The sequence below is a fragment of the Apteryx mantelli genome, chromosome Z (genome assembly GCF_036417845.1).
Source record: "Apteryx mantelli isolate bAptMan1 chromosome Z, bAptMan1.hap1, whole genome shotgun sequence".
Lineage (NCBI taxonomy): Eukaryota > Metazoa > Chordata > Aves > Apterygiformes > Apterygidae > Apteryx > Apteryx mantelli.
In genome coordinates, this window is record NC_090020.1 from 3,093,446 (window position 1) to 3,115,708 (window position 22,263).

Here is a 22,263-nt window from a genome sequence, read left to right on the forward strand (position 1 = left end):
TCTCATATATCACTGCACTTTGGCAAGAATTATAAAAAAATGGGTATGTTGTGCCTAGCTAGACTCAGGTCTCTGGACACACTCAGGCCTTCAGCACCTATGTCCCTGAGTTCTTAGGCATTAGTAATGCTAATCAGAACAAAAAGGATATGAAAAAGAGGTTTTCCCCAGAGAGGAAGAAAGTGTTTGAGTGTCTGTCCTCAAGGAAAGCATATATAAGGTTCAAACAGGGTTACATTATCCTCCTTACATCACAGAATCACAGAATCACTGAGGTTGGAAGGGACCTCTGGAGATCATCTAGTCCAACCCCCCTGCTCCACCAGGGTCACCTAGAGCACATTGCACAGGATTGCATCCAGGCGCATTTTGAATATCTCCAGAGAAGGAGACTCCACCACCTCTCGGGGCAACCTGTTCCAGTGCTCTGTCACCCTCACAGTGAAAAAGTTTTTCCTCATGTTAAGATGGAAGTGTCTGTGTTTCAGTTTGTGCCCATTGCCTCGCGTCCTGTCGCTCGGCACCACTGAAAAGAGTCTGGCCCCATCCTCTCGACACCCTCCCTTCAGATACTTATACACATTGATAAGATCTCCTCTCAGCCTTCTCTTCTCCAAGCTAAACAGGCCAAGCTCTCTCAGCCTTTCCTCATAAGAGAGATGCTCCAGTCCCCTAATCATCTTTGTGGCCCTTCGCTGCACTTGCTCCAGTAGTGCCACATCCCTCTTGTACTGGGGAGCCCAGAACTGGACGCAGTACTCCAGATGTGGCCTCACCAGGGCTGAGTAGAGGGGGAGAATCACTTCCCTCGACCTGCTGGCAACACTCTTTCTGATGCAGCCCAGGATACCATTGGCCTTCTTGGCCACAAGGGCACATTGCTGCCTCATACTTAACTTGGTGTCCACCAGCACTCCCAGGTCCTTCTCAGCAGAGCTGCTTTCCAGCAGGTCAACCCCCAACCTGTACTGCTGCATGGGGTTATTCCTCCCCAGGTGCAGGACCCTGCACTTCCCTTTGTTGAATTTCATGAGGTTCCTCTCCGCCCACCTCTCCAGCCTGTCCAAGTCTCTCTGAATGGCAGCACAGCCCTCTGGCGTATCGGCCACTCCTCCCAGTTTTGTATCGTCAGCAAACTTGCTGAGTGTGCACTCTGTGCCTTCATCCAGGTCATTGATGAAGAAGTTGAACAAGACTGGACCCAGTACTGACCCCTGGGGGACACCGCTAGCTACAGGCCTCCAACTAGACTCTGTACCACTGATCACAACTCTCTGAGCTCTGCCATTCAGCCAGTTCTCAATCCACCTCACTGTCCACTCATCTAACCCACACTTCCTGAGCTTGTCTATGAGGATGCTATGGGAGACAGTGTCAAAAGCCTTGCTGAAGTCTAGGTAGACAACATCCACTGCTCTCCCCTCATCTACCCAGCCAGTCATCCCATCATAGAAGGCTATCAGATTGGTTAAGCATGATTTCCCCTTGGTGAAGCCATGCTGACTATTCCTGATCACCTTCTTTTCCTCCACATGCGTGGAGATGGCTTCCAGGATGAGCTGCTCCATCACCTTTCCAGGGATGGAGGTGAGGCTGACTGGCCTGTAGTTCCCTGGGTCCTCCTTCTTGCCCTTTTTGAAGACTGGGGTGACATTGGCTTTCTTCCAGTCCTCGGGCACCTCTCCTGTTCTCCATGACCTTTCAAAGATGATGGAGAGTGGCTTAGCAATAACATCCACCAGCTCCCTCAGCACTCGTGGGTGCATCCCATCAGGGCCCATGGATTTGTGGGTGTCAAGTTTGCTTAAATGATCTCTAACCCACTCCTCCTCCACCAAGGGAAAGTCTTCCTCTCTCCAGACTTTCTCTCTTGCCTCCAGGGTCTGGGGCTCCTGAGGGCTGGCCTGAGCAGTAAAGACTGAAGCAAAGAAGGCATTCAGTAACTCTGCCTTCTCTGCATCCTTCGTCACCAGGGCACCCACCCCATTCAGCAAAGGGCCCACGTTTTCCCTAGTCTTCCTCTTGCTGCTGATGTATTTGAAGAAGCCCTTCTTGTTGTCCTTGACATCTCTCGCCAGATTTAATTCCAAACGGGCCTTAGCCTTCCTCGTCGCATCCCTGCATACTCTGACAACATTCCTGTATTCATCCCAAGTGGCCTGTCCCCCTTTCCACTTTCTGTATACTTCCTTCTTCTGGTTGAGTTTTGCCAGGAGCTCCTTGCTCATCCATGCAGGTCTCCTACCTCCTTTGCTTGACTTCTTACTCATAGGGATGCACCGCTCTTGAGCCTGGAGGAAGTGATGTTTGAATATTAACCAACTCTCTTGAACACTCCTTCCTTCCAGGGCCCTCACCCATGGGATTCCTCCAAGTAGGTCCCTGAAGAGGACAAAGTTTGCTCTCCTGAAGTCCAGGGTTGCGATCCTACTTGGTGCCCTGCTGCCTCCTCGCAGGATCCTGAACTCCACCATCTCATGGTCACTGCAGCCAAGGCAGCCCCCAACCTTCACATCTTCCACCAGTCCTTCTTTGTTTGTTAGTACGAGGTCCAGCAGCACACCTCTCCTTGTTGGCTCCTCCACCACCTGGGTCAAGAAGTTGTCACCAATGCTCTGCAGGAATCTCCAGGACTGTTTGTGCCTAGCTGTGTTGTCTTTCCAGCAGATATCGGGGTGGTTGAAGTCCCCCATGAGAACCAGGGCCTGGGATTGTGAGGCTACTTCCAGCTGTCTGTAGAAGGCCTCATCCACTTCCTCATCCTGATCAGGTGGCCTGTAGTAAACACCCACAACAGTGTCACCTCTATTAGCCTGCCCTTTGATCCTTACCCATAAGCTCTCGACTCGCTCTTCATCCACCCCTAGGCACAGCTCAATACATTCCAGTTGCTCTCTCACATAAAGAGCAACTCCACCACCTCACTTTCCTGGCCTGTCTTTCCTAAAAAGTACGTAGCCATCCATGACAGCACTCCAGTCATGCGAGCTATCCCACCATGTCTCTGTAATGGCAATGAGATCATGGCCCTGCGACTGCACACACATCTCTAGTTCTTCCTGTTTGTTCCCCAAGCTGCGTGCATTGGTGTACAGGCATTTCAGGGAGGTGATCGAGCATGCAGGTTTCCCAGGAGGGATACAAGAGGGTCCTCCATAGCCACATCCCATGCGCACTTCCCTGGCTGCATTCACCTGTTGGAGGCATCCTGACTTGAGCAGTCTTTTGCCAACTACCCTGTCACTATAACTCTCCCCTTCCCCCATCTTTCCTAGTTTAAAGCCCTCCTTACCAGGTTGGCCAACCTGTTGGCAAAGACCCGCGTGCCCCGCCTCGTGAGGTGGATCCCATCTCTCGCCATCAGTTGTTGATCTTCAAACAGGGTCCCATGGTCGTAGAAACCAAAACCCTGTTGCCAACACCAGCGGCGCAGCCAGTCGTTAACCTGGAAAGTCCGTCTCCTCCTCAAATGACTTCTTTTAATTAATTCCTTGAAGAAGGAACTAAAATGTCTCAGAAGCATACAGACTGACATTTGAAGCCAGTGGACCAGTGAGAGAGAAGTCATATGCTTTTAAAATTCCTCCTGTTGATAAATACGGGATTCTTTATCGCTCTTCATAGAAAGTACACAAGACTACCATTCACAGGATACCACTGAACCAGCTGCTTGCTAGGTAAGTAATCATCTTTATTATCTATTCTCCTGTCTATTTAGCTTTGCATTATAGGAAGCAATCCAATGCAGCATAGTCATGGTTCTGCTGCCCACTGAAGAACTCTGCGTTAGTAAATGGGCTCAAATTTTGTCAGGCTGGCAATCTTGCTGACCTGTCTGGGAAGTAAGGGAATGAGAAAGCTAGGTCTCACTGTGACGACCACATGTTAAAATTTAACAGGATAGGAAGCAGAAGACAGTATCTGGGTGGAAGAAGTATTAAAAAGGGTGGAAGATCCAAATTCCTATTTTGTGTTTGTTTTTTTTTCTTGTTTGCTTGTCATGGTTTTTTTTGCATGCCAGCAGATGTTTTTTGTTGCTTGAGTTAATCTGGGAACACTCTGCTTCTACTCAGAGACAGGGTGCACGCCAGGGGAAAACCAGACATTATACCTCTCAAACATCCAGCACTGTGCAATTCTTAATCAGTTCTGAGTCACCTTATAAATATTCCACTGATATGGTGGAAAAAAATAAGCTAAAAACCCCTCAGTACAATTCTGGTACTAAAAAGCATTCTTAGAAGTCCTAAAATATCATTAAACAGTATCACAGTTTTTCTCACTAAATATAAACTGCAAATTCTCTCTGAGTTTTGGTCATAATTTTTTTATCTCAAATACCTACTTGGATACACCCATAGAGGCACACAGAGGCACATCCTACTGAAGCCTTCAATTTTTGTCTTGATTTTCCTGACGTCAGCCGAGCTCTCCACATATAACAGCTGGCAGTATTAGAATCAGAGCACGCATGCCCTCCACTGCTCTCCACTGCAAGAGCAAAAGATGATAAGCATCCATTTTTGTTCTGTTGGTCAAATGTTTTAGTTTTTTTTTTTTAACCGTTTAATTTGGATCAATATACACATAAGTATACTTCAAAAGCAACTCTGTGCTGCTTGCTTTTTGAAGTCTCCACTAGCAAGGACATTTCCAAATGATTTTTCTGGGATATTAGAGCAAAAATGGCTTAATATGAAAAATTTTACCATCAAAAAACATTTTTGTTAAAAAAATTATTTTCTATTTTAAAATGTCATCCTTACTGTGGAAACACAAAATGATGACATATGTTTCACAGCAGTAATGCATAGTAGTACACCCCAAACCAAAATTTAATGGATTGCTCCTTGCACTACCACGTTAGCTGGCACAAGCAGCAGATGCCTGGCTTAATTACATAAAAAGCAAAGCAATGGTGTGTGTTATATGAAGGTGAGACAAAGTAAATTAAAGTCTGTTCTTGTCATGTGTCTTCTCAACAAAGACCCTGATGCCCATCAGTTCAGGCACTGTCATTATAGGTACAGGGAAAATGGAAGGCAGAGAAACATCTGATGCTTGTTGCCTTCTGGAGTAACACCTCTTTTTAGGTCTACTTTTCTCTCTGCATTTGGACATATCTCTGTTCTCAGAAACTTTCAGCCCCTTGTGTGTAGAGCATCAAAGCTTTCACAGATGACTGAAACTCTGATTAGAGGGCCTGAGATAGCTTCCTGTACATTTCAGCATTTGCCAGATAGCTTAGGGCTTTGTGAGACTGCTGAACAAAAGAACAGTGGTAGAAACTGAGTGGTAAAGCCACCTGAAAATAACTTGTCTGCCATAGACTTGTCCTACTTTTATTTTAACCTCCAGCATCTATTACCCCTTCCATATTCACTTCCAAACATAAGCAAGTAGTGAGACAAAACTACTTGTTACTTGAGACAAATGTCTGTTAATATTGCATTCACACAGGTGAAAATGTTCCCAATGCACAGAGAGACAGGCAGCAGTGAGGGTCTGAAACACACACCAGACACCTCCAATGCCCTATCTCACAGATGGCACCCAGCTGTCCCCACAGTTCTTTCCCTGTCTGAGCACAGTTGGGCTGTTCTCTAGGCTTTGCCAAAAGTGGGTCAGCTGAGGTATGATCATAAGCTTCTGATTCATGTTATCATTTTGGTTTCCAAGCAATTTCTAGCCAGGTACACACAAGCCTCAACAAAAACACGAAAGATGCTTTATGTTATCCCTAAGTATGAGTACTAAGCAAAATGAATAATACTGGCTTGAAAATGGAGTAACTCTGACAACTGGGGTTCAGACTGGTTCATACCCTACTAAATTCATACCTGCATAAAAAAAAAAAAAAAAAAAAAAGGGTTTGCTCCATTAATTTTAAGACCATTGAATATGAACTGGCTGAATTATGATGCCTAATAATTACTGTCTTGCACATAAATCTGAAAATTTTCCAGGTATTCTTCCATTTAAAAATGATTTAACATCAGCTTTAGACTCAATACTCACCTGATTCATTTCCAGTTCTTAATGTAGGAAGGGCTCTTCCATTTTTCAGGTGCTGACAACAGCAACCCAAATCCTGGCTAGAGCATCTTAATTGTTGTGCCTCTGCCCCTGAATGTTCATTTTAGCTTCAAAAACAGTTTCTGCCATACCAGCGCTAGGCATCAGTTGAACAGAGTCCATCAAGTGTGAATCTGGTGTGGCAATGCATAACTTGGTAGCTATAACAAAAGACACTGGCAAACTTTTCCATTTTTGAGCCAATGAGGATTTGAACCTGATTCCAAGGATAACCCACCTTTCTCTGAATGTAGAAGTCCAGAAGCATTAAGCTTAAACATGTTCCACTTCAGCAAATGACTGAATCACTCTGACATATTCTCATGGAACAGAAACAGCAAGCTTTGATCTCCTCTGCAGAGGAGAAAGGATAGTGAATAAGCAGGAAGCATGAATGTACTGTAGAAAAAATGTTCTAATAAAATAAACCTGTTGCCCTTAACGGTCCAAAGACTGACCTCTGCTTTTTTCCTTCCCACCTACCTCCTGAGCAACTTTATGTGTTTGTGTTCAGGTTTGCACCAAGTTATATTTTTCAAAATAGTAGAATGTTGTCCTTTCTTCTTCATACCTAGATCTGTTAAGGCACCAGGCTTTGCATCATCCTTAAGAATGGATACAGTAGAATGAATATAGCTGCCTTCTTTCAGATCTCATCAGAGTCCAGATTTCAAGTTATTTTCAAGGTATTCAACAGCCAAGGCACTGAATGTTTACAACAGCCATGGGAAGGACCATGGTGGACCACATACCAAAGAAAGAGTGAGACTCACAACCACAAAGATAAAGGCAAGCCATTCTCAGACTGAGAAATAAAATCCCCTGAGAACTAACAACCACCAGCTTTCACTTCTTTGGTCTGGCCTTTTCTAAAGTAAATACATGGAAACACATACATGAAGAAAAATAAATTATGGTCCACTGAATCAAAGCACTGCAATGCATGTGCAGTTCATTCTTCACAGGGAAAGTGAAAGACTAAACCATATAGATCAGTTGCTAGTCATGTCATATACAGCACAACCTGTGAGTTTTCAGATGAAGACACTGGTCAAACTAATCTGGAGATGAATAGTTCATTTTAGCAGAAGCCATGCTAAATGGCCTTGCTCTGTGAAGAACTTTTCTTCACATAATACCTTGCTGAAATTTGCTTAGTCAATCACGTAAATTCCTCGAGGGAGAGAACTCTTTGTCTTTAATGACAAGCACACAACCGACTTAATAAAACTAATAAATAATACTGATAAGAAAGGGTGATAGTTATCTTTCTAGCATTATGGGGATGAAAATCACTGCTTACAAGTATTTCAGATTATCTGAATATGTAATTCCTGTTTTTATATTTAAAGAATAAAGGCTCAAACATGGCTTTTATCACACAAGTGGTGTTTAACCAATTACTTTTTAAGTATATACTTGATTTTCATCCAAAAATATCTGCAAAAGACATGAGGGCATCATTTAATCTAATGATTTTCCTCCTGTTAAGATTTCTAATTTTGCTCTATTTAGATAGTCTATCTGAAACTAGAAGGCCAAATTTCTATTTGAAAATTCAGAAGCAGTGTCAGTGGATGTACCCCTGGCTAAAACAAAGGATCTTGTCCTTGCTCTACGCTTTCCAGAACTGACCATTAGAACAATATGGTTAAAGCACTCTAGCAGGTCCACAGGGAAGGTAAACAGAGATTGGTACTTCAAATTAGGCTAAATTATTTTATTTTCATATTTATGACAGCACTTTATTGTGACTATTATTATCACACTGGCTGCAGTATCTGAAGACCACATTTACAGGTGCATCTTCCCTTGGCTATATTCTGCATAAAATATGCCTAAGAGTATTAGTGTTGCCCCCAGAATATTAACCTTAAGGATGAAAATGATTTGTGGGAGTACCATGAATTTTCTACAGTATTTCTGAGGTTAAATAATAACTTAAGTTTTGCAAATGAAGCATGGGGGAAAAAGCTGGAAAAGGTGTTACTTGTGAATTTTATTTTCTCTGGGTTCCTAAAAATAAACCAGCAAAGCCATTATGACCTATAAATACTACTCCTTCTTATATTAGGTTTTGCAGCATCTCAGACAAAGTCTGCTTTTGTAAGGTCTCAGATAAGGAGGTATTTATTCCCCTTGTTCATAATAGAGTGGAATGCACACAATGCTGTGGAATGCAGACAACTCAGTGGTAGCAAACCCACTGATGTAGAAGCAAATTACGCTAAAGAATTTACACTTATTTTCTATTTCAGGCTAATGTCAGCACAAGACTGAAGAATGGGTTAGTTTATGGGTTTGATCTGAAAGCAGACCTCAAATGTTCCTGAAATGGCACATCTGACATCATATCAAGAAGGTACACTAGGGAGGATACCTTTGGGACAGCTGCCTGTCAGTCAGACATTAGCACTTTTAAAAGGCTCTTTACAGCTACATGATTAAATTTACACACTGTTCCAGGCAATAAGCTTATTTACGGGTTACTGCATTGATTCATGTGGTGAGAGGAATTTTAGAGCTGCTTCAGCTCCTAAGCAAGGAATAGATGGTAATTTTCCAGTATGCTTTGAGTGGTGGGTGGCCTGAATCTGGTACCATCCCAGAAAACAAATCATGCCTCTCCTTCTTCTGGCCTTGTTCCAAGACAAACTAATCTGCTACTGGCTGTTATTAGCAGCAGACTACTACACACACAGCTGCTAGCTCAGCTAGGTTGATAACACTGAGTGGGGAAAGCATGTTATTAGTGGTCGGAATTTAACAGATGGAACAAAGAGCCTAATTCCAAAATTTCAGGTTGAGCTAGCTGTTCAAAAACCACTACTGGAAATGAAGTGGAGGAGACAGCAAAAACCACTGGTAAAGACCACATCTGGAACACTTTGAATTGAATTCTGCTAATCACTTAGAATGGCATAATATTCTGAATCCCAGCATTTCCTTTGACATGAAGCACTTAGCAAACAGTGACAAAATCAAATTGTCCTGTGTCTTTAATGCTGGCCAGTTTTAGTTGAACTAAAAAACAGTACAAGACTTCTTGATTACAACTGCACAGCAGACAGGGGATCACTGTGATCCACATGATTCCTTAATATTTACTCTAAGTAATTCACAGTAACTGGGCTTGAGGACTGTCTAGACTACTTCTAAGCTTCAGTACCCATTCTTGTAAAAGCAGAGACCCTGGAGTAATCAAGGCATGTTACATACCAGACAGAACTAGGGAACCAAGCTGCTCTGAGGTATAATCAGTCAGCGAGAAAGTTATGCAATGTTAAAAAGGCCGGGTATCTATCTATCTAGTAAATGGCATCATTTGCTACACACATGTGACTAACACAATGCTTCTCAACATTCTTTAAGGATAGGGCATATCCAGGTTTTTCTAAAATGTGCTAGGTTTCTGGACCAGTTTATCTGCCAGCTTGGTTTACAGAAAAGCATCTGCTAGCTCCTAAACAAGAGGAACAGAAGAAAAGGGGGGATGAGGAGGAGGCTCTGACACTACCTAGTTGCAACATATCTGCCTAATATTTCCAGCCTGGGGAAAGACACAAAACTTTCTTGAAAAGACAGCTCTGAGAGGGTGCTTTACTTTGCTATAACATACAAATATGCACAGAATTGACATAGTTAAATGACTGGAGAGATGTTACAGCCATACAGAGGTCTGCATCTTGGTAATTTTTCTTCATTTACATAACAGATGAAATGAAAGTTCTCATGAGCACTTACATGTGTGGATGACAGGACCAAGGAAGGGCAGCAATAGTGAAAAGAAGAGAAGCTTTACAAAAAAAATTATTCTTTAGCCTAAATCCAGCATTGTTCTAACAGCTGTGAAGATCAAGCAAAAGGATTGTCTGTAATTTACAAGAGTCTTCAGCGGGTGGCCCACAGCTATAACCGTTCATCATTGGATAAATAAATGACCAGTTAACAGTCAGCAGTCTGACTCCCTCCCTTCAGCTCCAGGTAAAGCCTTCTCTTAAAATAAACAAACCAGCTGTACAGACTGTATGATTTTTATTGCAAGATGGATGTGCAGGAAGCAATTGTGGTTCCTAGAGGTTGGTGCTATTGGCTGCAAAGGGAATGGAGAAAAAGTATATGCAACCAGCAACAGCCACTTCAACCACACCTTGGACACCTCCCCATTCATTGGGAGAGCAATAGGAGAGGGAGGGATGTAGGACAAAGTCAATGACATCAGACACTCTCCCCACCTTCCCACAGGCTACAAGCCCTTTACTCATTAAAAATAGTTGAGGAGTCCCCAATCACACCCTCCAGCCAGCTGGTCCCCAGCCTCTGCAGAAGAATGCCCAAATGATAGGTAGTCTGGAAGCTTCTGGAACCATCTATTACTGACTAGAGAAACAGAAAAATTCTACCTGAAGATTAATAAGAAACTATTAAAAAAGTTTAGGTCTTGATATAGTGATTGTTTTGAGTCTCATCCACAAGGGCCCTGCGGATGCTTGGTCTGCTTTGCAGATGCATCTTTGGCAATGTACTGGCTTCCTCTTTTGGCAGTGGCATCACCTATATGCTTTGTGCAAGAAAATTTGAAGCTGTCAGCTACCAAAATTTACCAGTCCAGCACGGACAGAGCAGTATATTTCAAAAGATATGTTGTCAGCTGAAGTCCTAACTTTAAACACACTAAGAGTATGCTGCCATTTGCACCAGCCATAACTAGGTTATTTGATTACAGAAACTGAACACCCTTGAAATCCTACTCTGTGCAAACTTTTACAGCTTAAAAGTGATTTTGTACTTCCATCAAACGCCAAATTGCAACTGGTTAATCAGTTTCTAATCAACTAGTTCTTGTCTCTTAAGCAGCCTATCAGTGCTGAAATTAGAACTCACAATCACAGGACAATTCAAGCTCACAGGGACCCTGAAAGGTCTCTAGTCCAACTTCCTGCTTGAAGTAGTCATGAGATTAGACCAGATGGCTCAGGACTTTCTGCAGCCTGTTCTTGACAACCTCCACAGATGGTGATGGCACAGCCTCTCTGAGTCCCAGCTCCACTGCTTGACTGACCTCATGGGGATAGAGTTTCTTCTTATGGCAAGTCAGAAAAGAAGTTCATGTTCTTGTTTATTTCAGCAGAACACCCTGTCTTCTGTACTCTCTTCTTGCTTCAAGCTACAGACCTAACAAAGAAATCATGTGGTGACACTCTCTGACCTGTGTTATGCAGGAGGTCAAACTAGAATAGATGAAGATAATACTCCCCTGTGACCTTAAGTATATGGATATTTTTTCCAGTGACTCTTATGAGAGAAAAAACAAACACAAAAACCTATTTGCTTCCCTCAAAATCTAAACAAGACAGAATGACTCTCAATTTAAGGCTGTACCGGGGGGGGGGGGGGGGGGGGGGAAGCAACCCACAAGGGAGCTGAATTTGTCTTGTTTAGGAATCAGGGCCAGAACAGAGCACAGCAGTAGACTGCCCAGCTCCTCTTTTGGTGCTGCCCAAGCACACATAGTGAAAGCTATCAATTACAGTTTACCAAAACCAACAGTTGTCTCGAGGATCTACTGCTTCCTGCTCCAAGTGATTCCTTCAGTCTTTTTAGCCAAGAGCACAGAGATAAGGAAGTAGAAAAAAAAAAAGTACTTTTGAGCCTGTGGAGTATTTAGATGGTCCATATGAGCCTGGGGAATATACCCCTTGAAAGGTGTTTAAACACCAAGGCTGTTAGGTACCTGGAAGAGCACTTAGTAGGTAATGAAGAAGAAGTGTTTACCCCCAAATTAAATAAGACTCCAACACATTACCAAAACTCATGCTAGGGACTAATACTGGTAGCTTCACTGGCATGGCCTGAGTATGCACATCAGCGAACACTCCTTCATTCTGTTCTTACACTCCCATTCAGTGAAGGCTGAGACACAGGTCAGGATTACGTATAAAACTTCAGTCTTGAGAGCTGTCAGCCTGTTACAGGCTTTAAATACACTTGAAAATGGATCAAAGAAATTGAGGATAATGGTAATGAAATCAGAAAATAGTCAGTAAAACTCTCTAGACCTGTGAGGCCATCTTCCAAAGAGAGTCCTTAAAGCTTTACTTTATCAGAAGAGTGCTCTTTCACTACAGAGGTGACCTTTCATTCAGCACCTGTTTTTGTCAGCTACTCACAACTGTTATCAGCTGTTCAGTTCCCATACCAGCTCCCTATCCCCCTGTCAGCCAGTTTAGTATTAAGGCTAGATGAAGAGGCTCTGCTGTCAGCAAATGAATGGACCAGAATGACTGGAGGAAGAAAAGATGAAATAGCTCCAGACCACAGGAATCACACATACTGGTAAGTGACCAGAGGTTATAGTACAAATGTAAATACTGAGAGGCATTTCTGTTAAAAATAATATTGGTAACAATTTATAACAGAACTGCATTCATTTCTTTTTAAAATGCAGAGGGATGAACAATAACAACAAAAAAATCCAGACCACTGAGCCTGGCTATCTGTAATTATTTTCCTTTAATGTAGCTCCTCAGTGAAAGCTGTCCTTAATCACAATTCTAGAAATCTTTTTTTTTTTTTTTTTTTAAGAAATACAGTTTGCATGAGGTATGTCAAATGAGAAAGGACAAGTTTAATAGGATTAAGCTGGGAAAATATGCACAAGTTTCTATAGACAGCTCCTATAAATCCCACTCTAGTTTTCTTAACCAAGCTCATTTGCTAATGGAAAGGTCAGGCAAAATCCCATACTGGGCATAGATTTTTTCCAGAGGAATACACTGATGACCACAGGCTACAAAGACCCAAAGCAGTAAATGTATCACTTTAATAACAACCAGATACATCACGAGGAGCAATTTTTTGTAGCACTTTCTGCAAAAACTCCTTTCACGTTTATGATCATAAGGACAGCATAACACAAGGTGAAGTTGTGCTGTGTTTTAAAATAACTGTACTATTAACAAGGGCATATCTAAACCTGTTTAGTTTTGAGATCCAGGTATATCATCTTCCAAGATCTATTTCAATTGCTTTGAAGAACGAGCAGCCAGAATTTCCACCATCATTAATTTCTCAGAATGAGACTAAAGAGAGGTTTGCCTTAATACTAAAGGTAACAGCCCATGATACGCTTCTTATTCAAAGGCTGCTGCAGAGCTGGCAGGAACAAACAGTACCGAGCACAATAACAAAGCTTCTCTCTCTCTGATCAACTGTGAAAAGCAAAACATGTAACAATGCACATGCTGAATTAGTGCAATTTCTTTCAAAAGTTTTACAAGCTGTACTCATGCAAACTGGTATTATCATCTCCATTTTTACAAATAGAGGACTGATGTGTAAAGAAACTAGAGTGATTCCCTTGAGGGACAACTAATTTACCCAGGAACAGAACTTAGAGAGCTTGACAACTGCTCCCAGCTATAGAGGCTACAGAACCATTGCCTCTGTTGGAGATATTCTGACCAAACTTCTCTTTGACTAGTTTAGAGTGACTAATTTGGAACTTGCTGAGAGCAAAGGTCCCAAGAACTCCAAATTCAAGTCAGTGGGCATCTATTTCTGAACCACAAGATCTAGGGATACTCAAGCAATTTTACCAACAGTTTCACACCATGAATCAGTGTATCAAAAAGATAATGAAGAAGCTGCGACAGACACTAAATAAAACGGGAGAGGGATGGACAGAAGAAAATGCTGCTTTATGCAGTAATGCTTCAAAGATTATCTACAAAATCTCTCTCCTCCTTCCTTTGGCTCAGTTCAGAGGGAGACAAAGATTTTCACAGATACCAAGAGTTCACGTTCTGACTTGTATCAGTTCAGCTCCATTCTGGAGACCACAGGTCTTTTCCCTTCCTCATTTTCTATGGATTTGATACAATCCACAATAGTAGGAGCTGCTGGGAGAAGAAAAATGGTAGAGGGTATTTACTGACTTCATTCCTAGGTTGAATATTGTTCTGAAATGTGCAGAAAGTGGTGTTTTTTTCTTTTAGCAGCTCTGCACTTCTCACATTAGACCAAGCACAGAGAAATCCATCTGCCCCAGACAGGCTGCTACCATTACTTACTAGGAAGCATCTTTGGACATCTAGCCAGAAAGTAGACATAGATGATAACCCATAGATAATGGGATGTCTTCCATTAGACTAACAATTTACAATAGATATGTGCCTTCTGCATAGAAGTTCCAGACATATCTTCCTAAAAACATCAGTGAGGGGAGCTATTAGAGGTGCAAACTCGTGTAACAGATTATTTGTTGGTTCAGAAAAGCCTATCAGCATGTCAGTGTGTTTTTCACCTGCTCCCCATGCCTGCCGACAGGCCACATTTTCTGCATGTACAGACTGCAATAGCACAGCAAAATACAGAATGCTCCAAGACAGAAACATGGTATAACAGAAGCCTGCATAAATACCAATAGAAGCATAAACACCAACATACTACCCACACTTCACAGCACCCCCAACCCACTCTAAAGTCCAAAAATCATTCATCCACAAGAAACAAAAAACAGCAACACACACCTGAAGAAACCAAACCTATTTTTCACTATCCAAAAAATAAGGCGCTACTTTGGAAACCTTCCTTACTCCTGCTATGCAACAGACTGGCAAAGTTTAAGTTATAGGGTATAGTTAGTGCCTTGTTCTTTTTACCTATTGGTGTTGAAAAGGGACAAGGACTGGGAAACAAACTATAGTTTATCCAGCCAAATAACTCTCAAGGCCAAGAAGCAGATATTTCAAAGGTCAAGACAGCTTAATGATACATGCAGCCTCTTGACATATCATCTTCTACCAATTAACCTCAGGCCCTAAATGAATAGAAACTGCAAAATATTCTGCTGAACTCATTTTAATATTTGAACATTCTTCTTATGTGTTACCCATCATCCAAGCCAGGTATTTATACATAACATTCTCACATCTGTTAAATGAAGCTCTCAGCTTTCTCACTTGCAAGAAGTTAATCAGGACTCATTAAATAAACTTGTTAAAAGTTTACCTAAGTACACCGAAGTCTCTAAGGTATAACATCTCATCCTTTTTATTAACAGCAGCCACAACTAAAGATATAGGTTATGTCTACACTAGACAATGCACTTTTCTGGTAAAGTCCTCCTCATCCAGAGGGAACTATTTCAGCAAAGATATTTACACCTGCTTGTCCACCCTTGAGCAAAATTAATCTTAGAATTCAAAGGAAAATTGTGCTGCCCTTATTGTTCTCTGCTCTGGGCTGTCCGCTAACATGGCTATGTTGGTTAAACCACAGCCAAAGCTTTGTTAGCTATATATAGTCTTGGAAAGATAATTTGGAGAATAATTCACTTCCCCAGTCATCAGTTTGGGGTAGGAAGTCAAGAGACAGCGGGAGGGCAGACTTCACTGCATTCCTGACTCTCCAGTGTCTTTTGCACAGCTTTACACACTTTGAAGGAAAGGTGCCATTCTAATTAAGCTTTGCTTTCCATCCATTTTGTATCTGCACAAGCAGCCAGGCAAAGTGCAAAACAGTTCAAACTTGATTAGCTTTCAACAGCTAATAATGCATTGCTGCTAACTTTTAAGGTTTAACCTGAGAAGCTTACCAGGAACAAAGGTTTGGGAAGAAAGCCCCACTATATTCTAGCAGGCATGGGTAATATTTCATACATTTCACACTGTTCCTGCAAGACACACTCCTCTTTTTCCCTCTGCACTTTAAGGGCTTGAATTCCACAATCCATAAAATGAGGGACAAGAAGGAAGCATGCTTAGTACACAGAATGAAAGGCAGTTTACACTTCAGGCCTTCCTTGCGCTTACCTACACTTGTAGGAAATATATCCTCATTGTTGATTTGCACCTCGATCCAGTCCATGAGAAGGTTCATATACTGGGGTGCTGGCAGTGCTGTGGGCTTCTTGTACTTCATGTCATCCTGCCACCGGTACTCATACTTAGGGCCTCCAGACATCACTGGGCAGGTCCTCTCTGTGCAGAACTCACAGATAGTTCCATAAATGAGGTTGATCCTGTTGAAGAAGTCGACAACATGGACGGCCACCCAGTCATTTTGGTCTTCTCCACTTGGCAACTGCACCGCTGCTTTCAAGTCTACACCTGAGTTCAGAGAGGCCTGTGCTCGTTTATGAAGCTCAAATCTCTGGGTCCCACGTTCAAACTTGCGTTTTGGACGGAAAGTCTTATCCTTATTAAAGACTTGCTTGAGTGCTATGGACATGTCTGGCAATTTTTTACCCTGCAACAACTGGCAGAGAAGCACTGTTGAGATTTAGCACAGGTATTCAAAAACAGTTGCTCCTTGTCACCAGTCCTCCAGGCCCTGTTCTTTTTGTCACAAAAACTCTTGTTGACTTTAAAGCAGTCTACTGGCTATTCCTCTTGAAAGCCTTCCTGAAAGGCTTCATGTTCCTAAGGATATGGAGAAAATATAAATTAGCAGTAAGCTCAGATCTGGTCCTACCAATCCGTTACTGTTTGCCATCATCTTCTAGTAACAATGAACTGAAAAGCAAATTTGAAATACATAACAAACCTTAAAAATTGGCCAAACTCTAACCTGATGTACACTTAAAATAAACAGCCTCTTTTTTTTTTTCTGTGTCTATGTAAGAAAAAAAAATCCATGAACAGGATTTTGTTCTTTATTTTTAATTAATGAGCTATTTGTTTTTACAAACCTCATAGAATCTATTGAGAATGAAACATACTGTATCGTACAGAAATAATTCTTAAGTTCTGCAGAACTGTATAGGGGTTGTTATCATTCTTCATGTATTTTTGGGAATTCAGTAGTGGTCTTAACTTTCTATTGAACTGTGCAGAATGATTAAAAAGCAATGGTGAAGCTGCCACTTTCTTTAAAGCTCTATTCAACTTCTCTATAGGGGAATACTTGGCATAGTGGTTGTTAAGAAAAGAAGAGCTCTGATTTTGTGTTGTTCTATCTAACCTAGTCTGACTGGCAGCAAAAACTGGTCTTAACAGCCAGTCTGACTAAAAAAATCAATTATTGCATTAGAGCCTTTTTTCTTTTATATATATGTATATATATACACACACACACACACATATATATATGCAGGAGAGTATTATCATCAGTAAATGTAAGCAACTAATAGCTGACAGAGTAGCTAATGGCTAGTTCAATGAGACTTTTGTTTTAGTAATAAAGGTTTTCGATTAAAGCCCTAAAGAGCACCCATTTCATGCTGTGCCTTATTTAAACTAAATGACAAGTCTTAAATATGCACAGAATGACAAAAACCCTAACCCTATTAACATCTAATGAATTCTCTTCATGGGATTATGCTCCCATGAAGCATGCTCCCACAATCCCATTTTTCCCTTAAAAGAAATCACTCCCATGCAAATTTCGCTGGACTCTATGTGCCAGACACTACATTTTTGTGAAGACAGTTGCCCAAGGCTTTGCTGAGGAGCAGAAAGGAAAAGAAAAAGGTGCTGCTTTCTCTCAAGCACCACAAGAAAGTAAAACACAGCTAAGCAAACAGAAATCCAACATTCTAGACAATGTCTTCACACAGTAGAACATAACAGCCATGAAAAAAATGCTCTCCCAAACAGCTAAAAGGTTAGCACCCAGTCAATTTTCCAGCAAGCAGTAACTAAACAAAACTGTCTGTCATGGAAGTTCCTGTTATCATTGCTGATGGCACATCTTCACATTGCCTTGCAGGAATACTCCAATCATGAGTTTAATAACAGCCATTCTTTCAGTGACAGCAAAGTGTGAGAAGTTCTGGGATGAAAACAACCCTCCAGGGAGACTACTGTCTTATCTGACATGCCTCTTGAAGTAATGTTCAAGCACAGTCCAGACAGGCTGAAACCTGAGGCAGGTTGGGGAAAGAAGACTCAAAATATAACTAGTCTTGAAATTCTTTAGCTAAGTGTCACTGGCAGGAAATGAAGGAACTTTAAAGAGATGGCTCTGCCCTACAGTTTGTTATGCTGAACCCCATAATTTCCTGCTCTCACATGCTTTGCGGCAGTTGGCTGTTTGTTTAAAAGTCCTTCAAAGGATAGGTGAGTACTGCTGCTTACACCGAGCTTGTGACTGACACACTTAGAGATGCCATGGAGCCAATGTCCCAGTTCGCAAGAACAGGGATTCTAGCTAGAGTTTGACAGCTCAGGTAACTACATTTTTTTGCACTTTAATACACCCAGAAATCTCATGTGGCTATTTTGATTCCCTCATCTTCAGAAAATGCATTTTGTAGCACAGTACTCACTGGTGTTAAACTTTTTCAAGAACAGAAGATACAGTATTTTTATAAGTTATTTCCTACTTAACATACAAAGAACCATATTAAATATGTACTCCTCCCCACTTCTCTTCATGCATTCAGTAAATGTAAGTTTGTATAATAGAAATTAAGAGAGAGAAGAAGCAACCGAAACATTCAGCAAACAACTCATTATCTCTTTTCACATTGTCTGTGTGACACGAGTCACTGTTAAAATTGCCCTTGGAAACTCACATACATCACCTTCTAGGCCAAATTCTGCACAAAGACTAATACAAAACATTATTCTGCTATGCATCCAGAAGAAAGTCTGCTTTAACATTCCAAGGGTGTATCTGAACGAACAAGAAGTTCGTATATATTTCCTACCTGGAGAGTCTTCTGTTCAGCATCTTGCAATAAAAACTAAGGCTCTTCCTCTTTCATCTCTCTTCCACTTTACCAGATATAAAACTGAATACTGTTCTTGGAAAGCTGGACTCTACATTTCAGACTCTTTGCCCGGGAACCAGTGTGCTTAGCTGCTCATACATTTTCAGATGCAAGAATACAAGACAGATAAGTATATGATCTGAATTTCACAGAAATACTGTGGTGTTTTGAAATCAAATCATTTTGTACATCCTGTTTCCTGAAAGTCTTTTCCATTTCAATAACCCTCTTCTCCATTCAAAGGCTAAAAGGAATGAACAAAGAAACAAACAAGAATTTTGACAGCAGGCACCTCACTTCCAAAACAGAAAGTTTTCCTGCTACTTACAGCACTGTCCTTACTCTCACTATAGTAATCAGCTCAGTTAGACTTTTCTAAACGCTTATAAAGAGCATCACCATCAGTTCCCTGGAAGAAAAAAGCTTTCACTTTAGTCTCAAAGAGGAAAGAACAGGCTGAGCTTTGTCACATGGCTCAGTAGAGTACCTGATTTTCCCCTGAGATTCACAAAGACACCTTAGGTTTGGATCCTTTGGAGGTTTAAGCTAATGGGAAAGTTCTGGCCACAGCCTGTAGGTTCTAAAAACATCTACTTTACTACTCAGACAATAAAGTCGTGGTAGTTAATGTCAGGATGGCCACTGCTCTGCTTTGAAACTGGACTGAATCACTAAGCCATTGCAGAAATCCACTCACCATTAGACTTCAACACATTGCAGACTGACTGTGTTTGAATCAACAATGAGTGATGGGAGGTTTGTCATTCCATCCTGGTTCACCTACCGTCAATTAAAATTTTGTAGTATTAGACTCATGAAGTAAAGCTATTGCGTCAAAATCCTATAACATTAGCAAAAGTAAAACTCATCAGTTAACCTCAACAATAAATGGTGAGCAAAACCTTCTGGTGTTTAAAGTCAGATGCTCAGAGAATAGAACTGGGCTTGCCCGCCCCCATTCTCAGTTCCATGACAATTTTCATCTGCTGAGAATGAGAAGTGCTCCCCATTTCATCACCTAAAGTGATCTTGGAAGAGTTACTTCAATGACTGAACACTGTGAACAATATTGTGGTGCTGGTTATTTTAGATCAGAACTGTTTGATGTCTTTGAAGTCTTTGGTACAATGGCACTCTCCTTCCACATATAATTAGATTTGACAATTGCTAATAGATTTTTTGCATGGTTTTGGACTCACCTCTCCTCTCACACCACAGTAATGCTAGTGCACTGCTCCTGATTTATACCAGTGTTAAAGGCTGTAGAACCTGGTTTCTAATCCTTTACGAAGGTCCTAAATATACAATGGGACGTGAGGAACAGCATAGTGGTCCATGGTGTTTTGCCTGATGGTATACAGAGTCAGTGTTCTGGAGGCCCTTCCGAACTCGACCCTTAATTTGTGGCTGTCTTGGTATGGGAAGCTCAAGTTAAGACCTCCTTCAAACACTTCAGCTTCTCTTATTTCTTTTCAGAGCAATCCATCTATGAAGGGGTGTAACAGTCACCAACAGATCTTCCTGAGGGCTATTCCAGGACATGAATAATTCAGTTTGGTGAATCCTCTTGCCAGCAGACCTATCACTGGGGATGGTAACCCCAGATTTGGAGATGGTCTCAGGATGAAAAAGTAGTCCCTCACAAGCTTCACCCATGGCAATAGCACCACACTAATCAATGCTGTCCTCAGTCTTATGTAGAAACATGCATATATGGAATTTTAGGCCAACTTCATAGCAAGTTAGTATTAATATCAGGTATATACAAAAGGCAACACTTGGAAATAATATACTGGTCCTACCCATGCAGGTACCACAAATAAACAAAACATCATCACCATCACTTCTGAGGCACTGTGGAGCTAAAAACATATCATTTCTTCATATACTTTTTATTAAATCACAGGCAACAAGAATGTTACATGACATGCTTGGTTTGTAAACACACACCTTTCATCAGAACACTATAGTGAACATGAAGCGAAGTTTAGAGAGCTACTGGAAAGGTAACTGGTATGATTTCCATTTTATTAATCAAGAAAGTGAAGAGACATGACCTGTCCAGCCTCAGATACACAGTAAGCCTGTCTATTCAGCAAGACATTTTCCGAAACCCCACTTTTGCTTTTTTCTTTTTTTTTTCCTTTTCTTCCCCCCCCCCCCTTTTTTTTTTTAATGCAGGTCTCCAATCTGAGTACTCACCTGGTCTGATTCAAAGCCAGCTGAAGCATGTAGAAAAGCACACTTTTGATCCAAATCCCACTAAGGTCAAACATTTTATAGATTTGTCATGTTTGGCTCCATACTTTACTATCCATACAATGGGCCATTTTAATAGCTACAGCTACATGAGACAACGATCAAAGGTGTCTCATTATTACTGTGAGACCTGGAAGGACACACAGAAGTGTGCAAGTAATGGCTCTGTCTTCAAGGTGCTGGCACAGATAGTGTCTCCATGGTTTCTATGGTGAAAGTTTTGAGGAACAACCAAAACTACTAAGAAAAAAATGTCTTGTTGCAGCCCTTGTGCATAGCTTTTACTTGAAATCTATAGCGTGCCAAATAACACACAAACTAAAATCAATAGCAAATGGTAGCATCCAGTGAAGGGAAACTTACTGATGCTTCAGGTCAATATTTAGAAAGAATCATAACTTGGCATAAAGTCCTGCTCATGAAAGGATTCCTGCTTCCCCCCCCACCAGGTTCTTCCTTTTACTCTAAAACTACTAGGGCTACCTTGCATTAATCCTTATGTCATAACCACAACAACAGCACTGCAGCCTTAAGGTACTCAGGTAGAAAATGCTGACTGGAAAGAAGTCTTCCCAAAATCAGAAACTCTTTCCACATATATCAACATCTATTTGACATGTAATAACTAGCTTTTATTTGTCTGTGCATGGGGAAAAAAAGGAGAAAGTGGTTTCATGGGACTAATGAATGGATCATGTTTAAGAATTAACAAATCAAAGCCACAATTCTGATCACAGAAAACAGTAAAAAGAGCCTTCTCATAACCAAGGTGTCAAGGCTCAAGAGAGCAAAATATAAGTGACTTCTGACTCGATTCTTATCTTGTTTAGATCATTAATCACTTTCTCCCTCCATTTCTAAACTAAAAAAAATTGGAAAGGGAAAGCAGAAGACAATGGATAACTGCCTATAAAACTGGCTGCTTTAAAAATGAAAATAATCATGTGACATGACAAACAGTAATTAAACTGGATCAGCTTCTGCCCGAAAAAATCACTCAGATGTATTAATATTATGGAGACATTTGACAAAGGGAATAGAATCGTATTTTTACAACTCTGCCAAAATACACAGCTTTTCATAGGGATAAAATTAAAAAAAATAAACAGGGTTAAAGAACAGGGCCAGTCCATCTGCTGTTACTGAATAGCAATGGATGGGGGAGAGGTTAGAAGCAATAAAGCATGATGTTTGCAGCTCTTTGTGGACAA

At 41.2% G+C, this 22,263-nt stretch overlaps 1 protein-coding gene across 1 annotated transcript in view; it reads right to left on the reverse strand.

The window, feature by feature from the left end:
* MOB3B (MOB kinase activator 3B) overlaps positions 1-16,308 on the reverse strand; it is a 50,517-nt gene extending 34,209 nt beyond the window's left edge. The window contains exon 1 of the mRNA XM_013955398.1: positions 15,891-16,308. Within this exon, the coding sequence (XP_013810852.1) occupies positions 15,891-16,308 (418 nt within the window). The remainder of the gene's footprint in view (positions 1-15,890) is intronic.
* Positions 16,309-22,263: the final 5,955 nt, after the last annotated feature.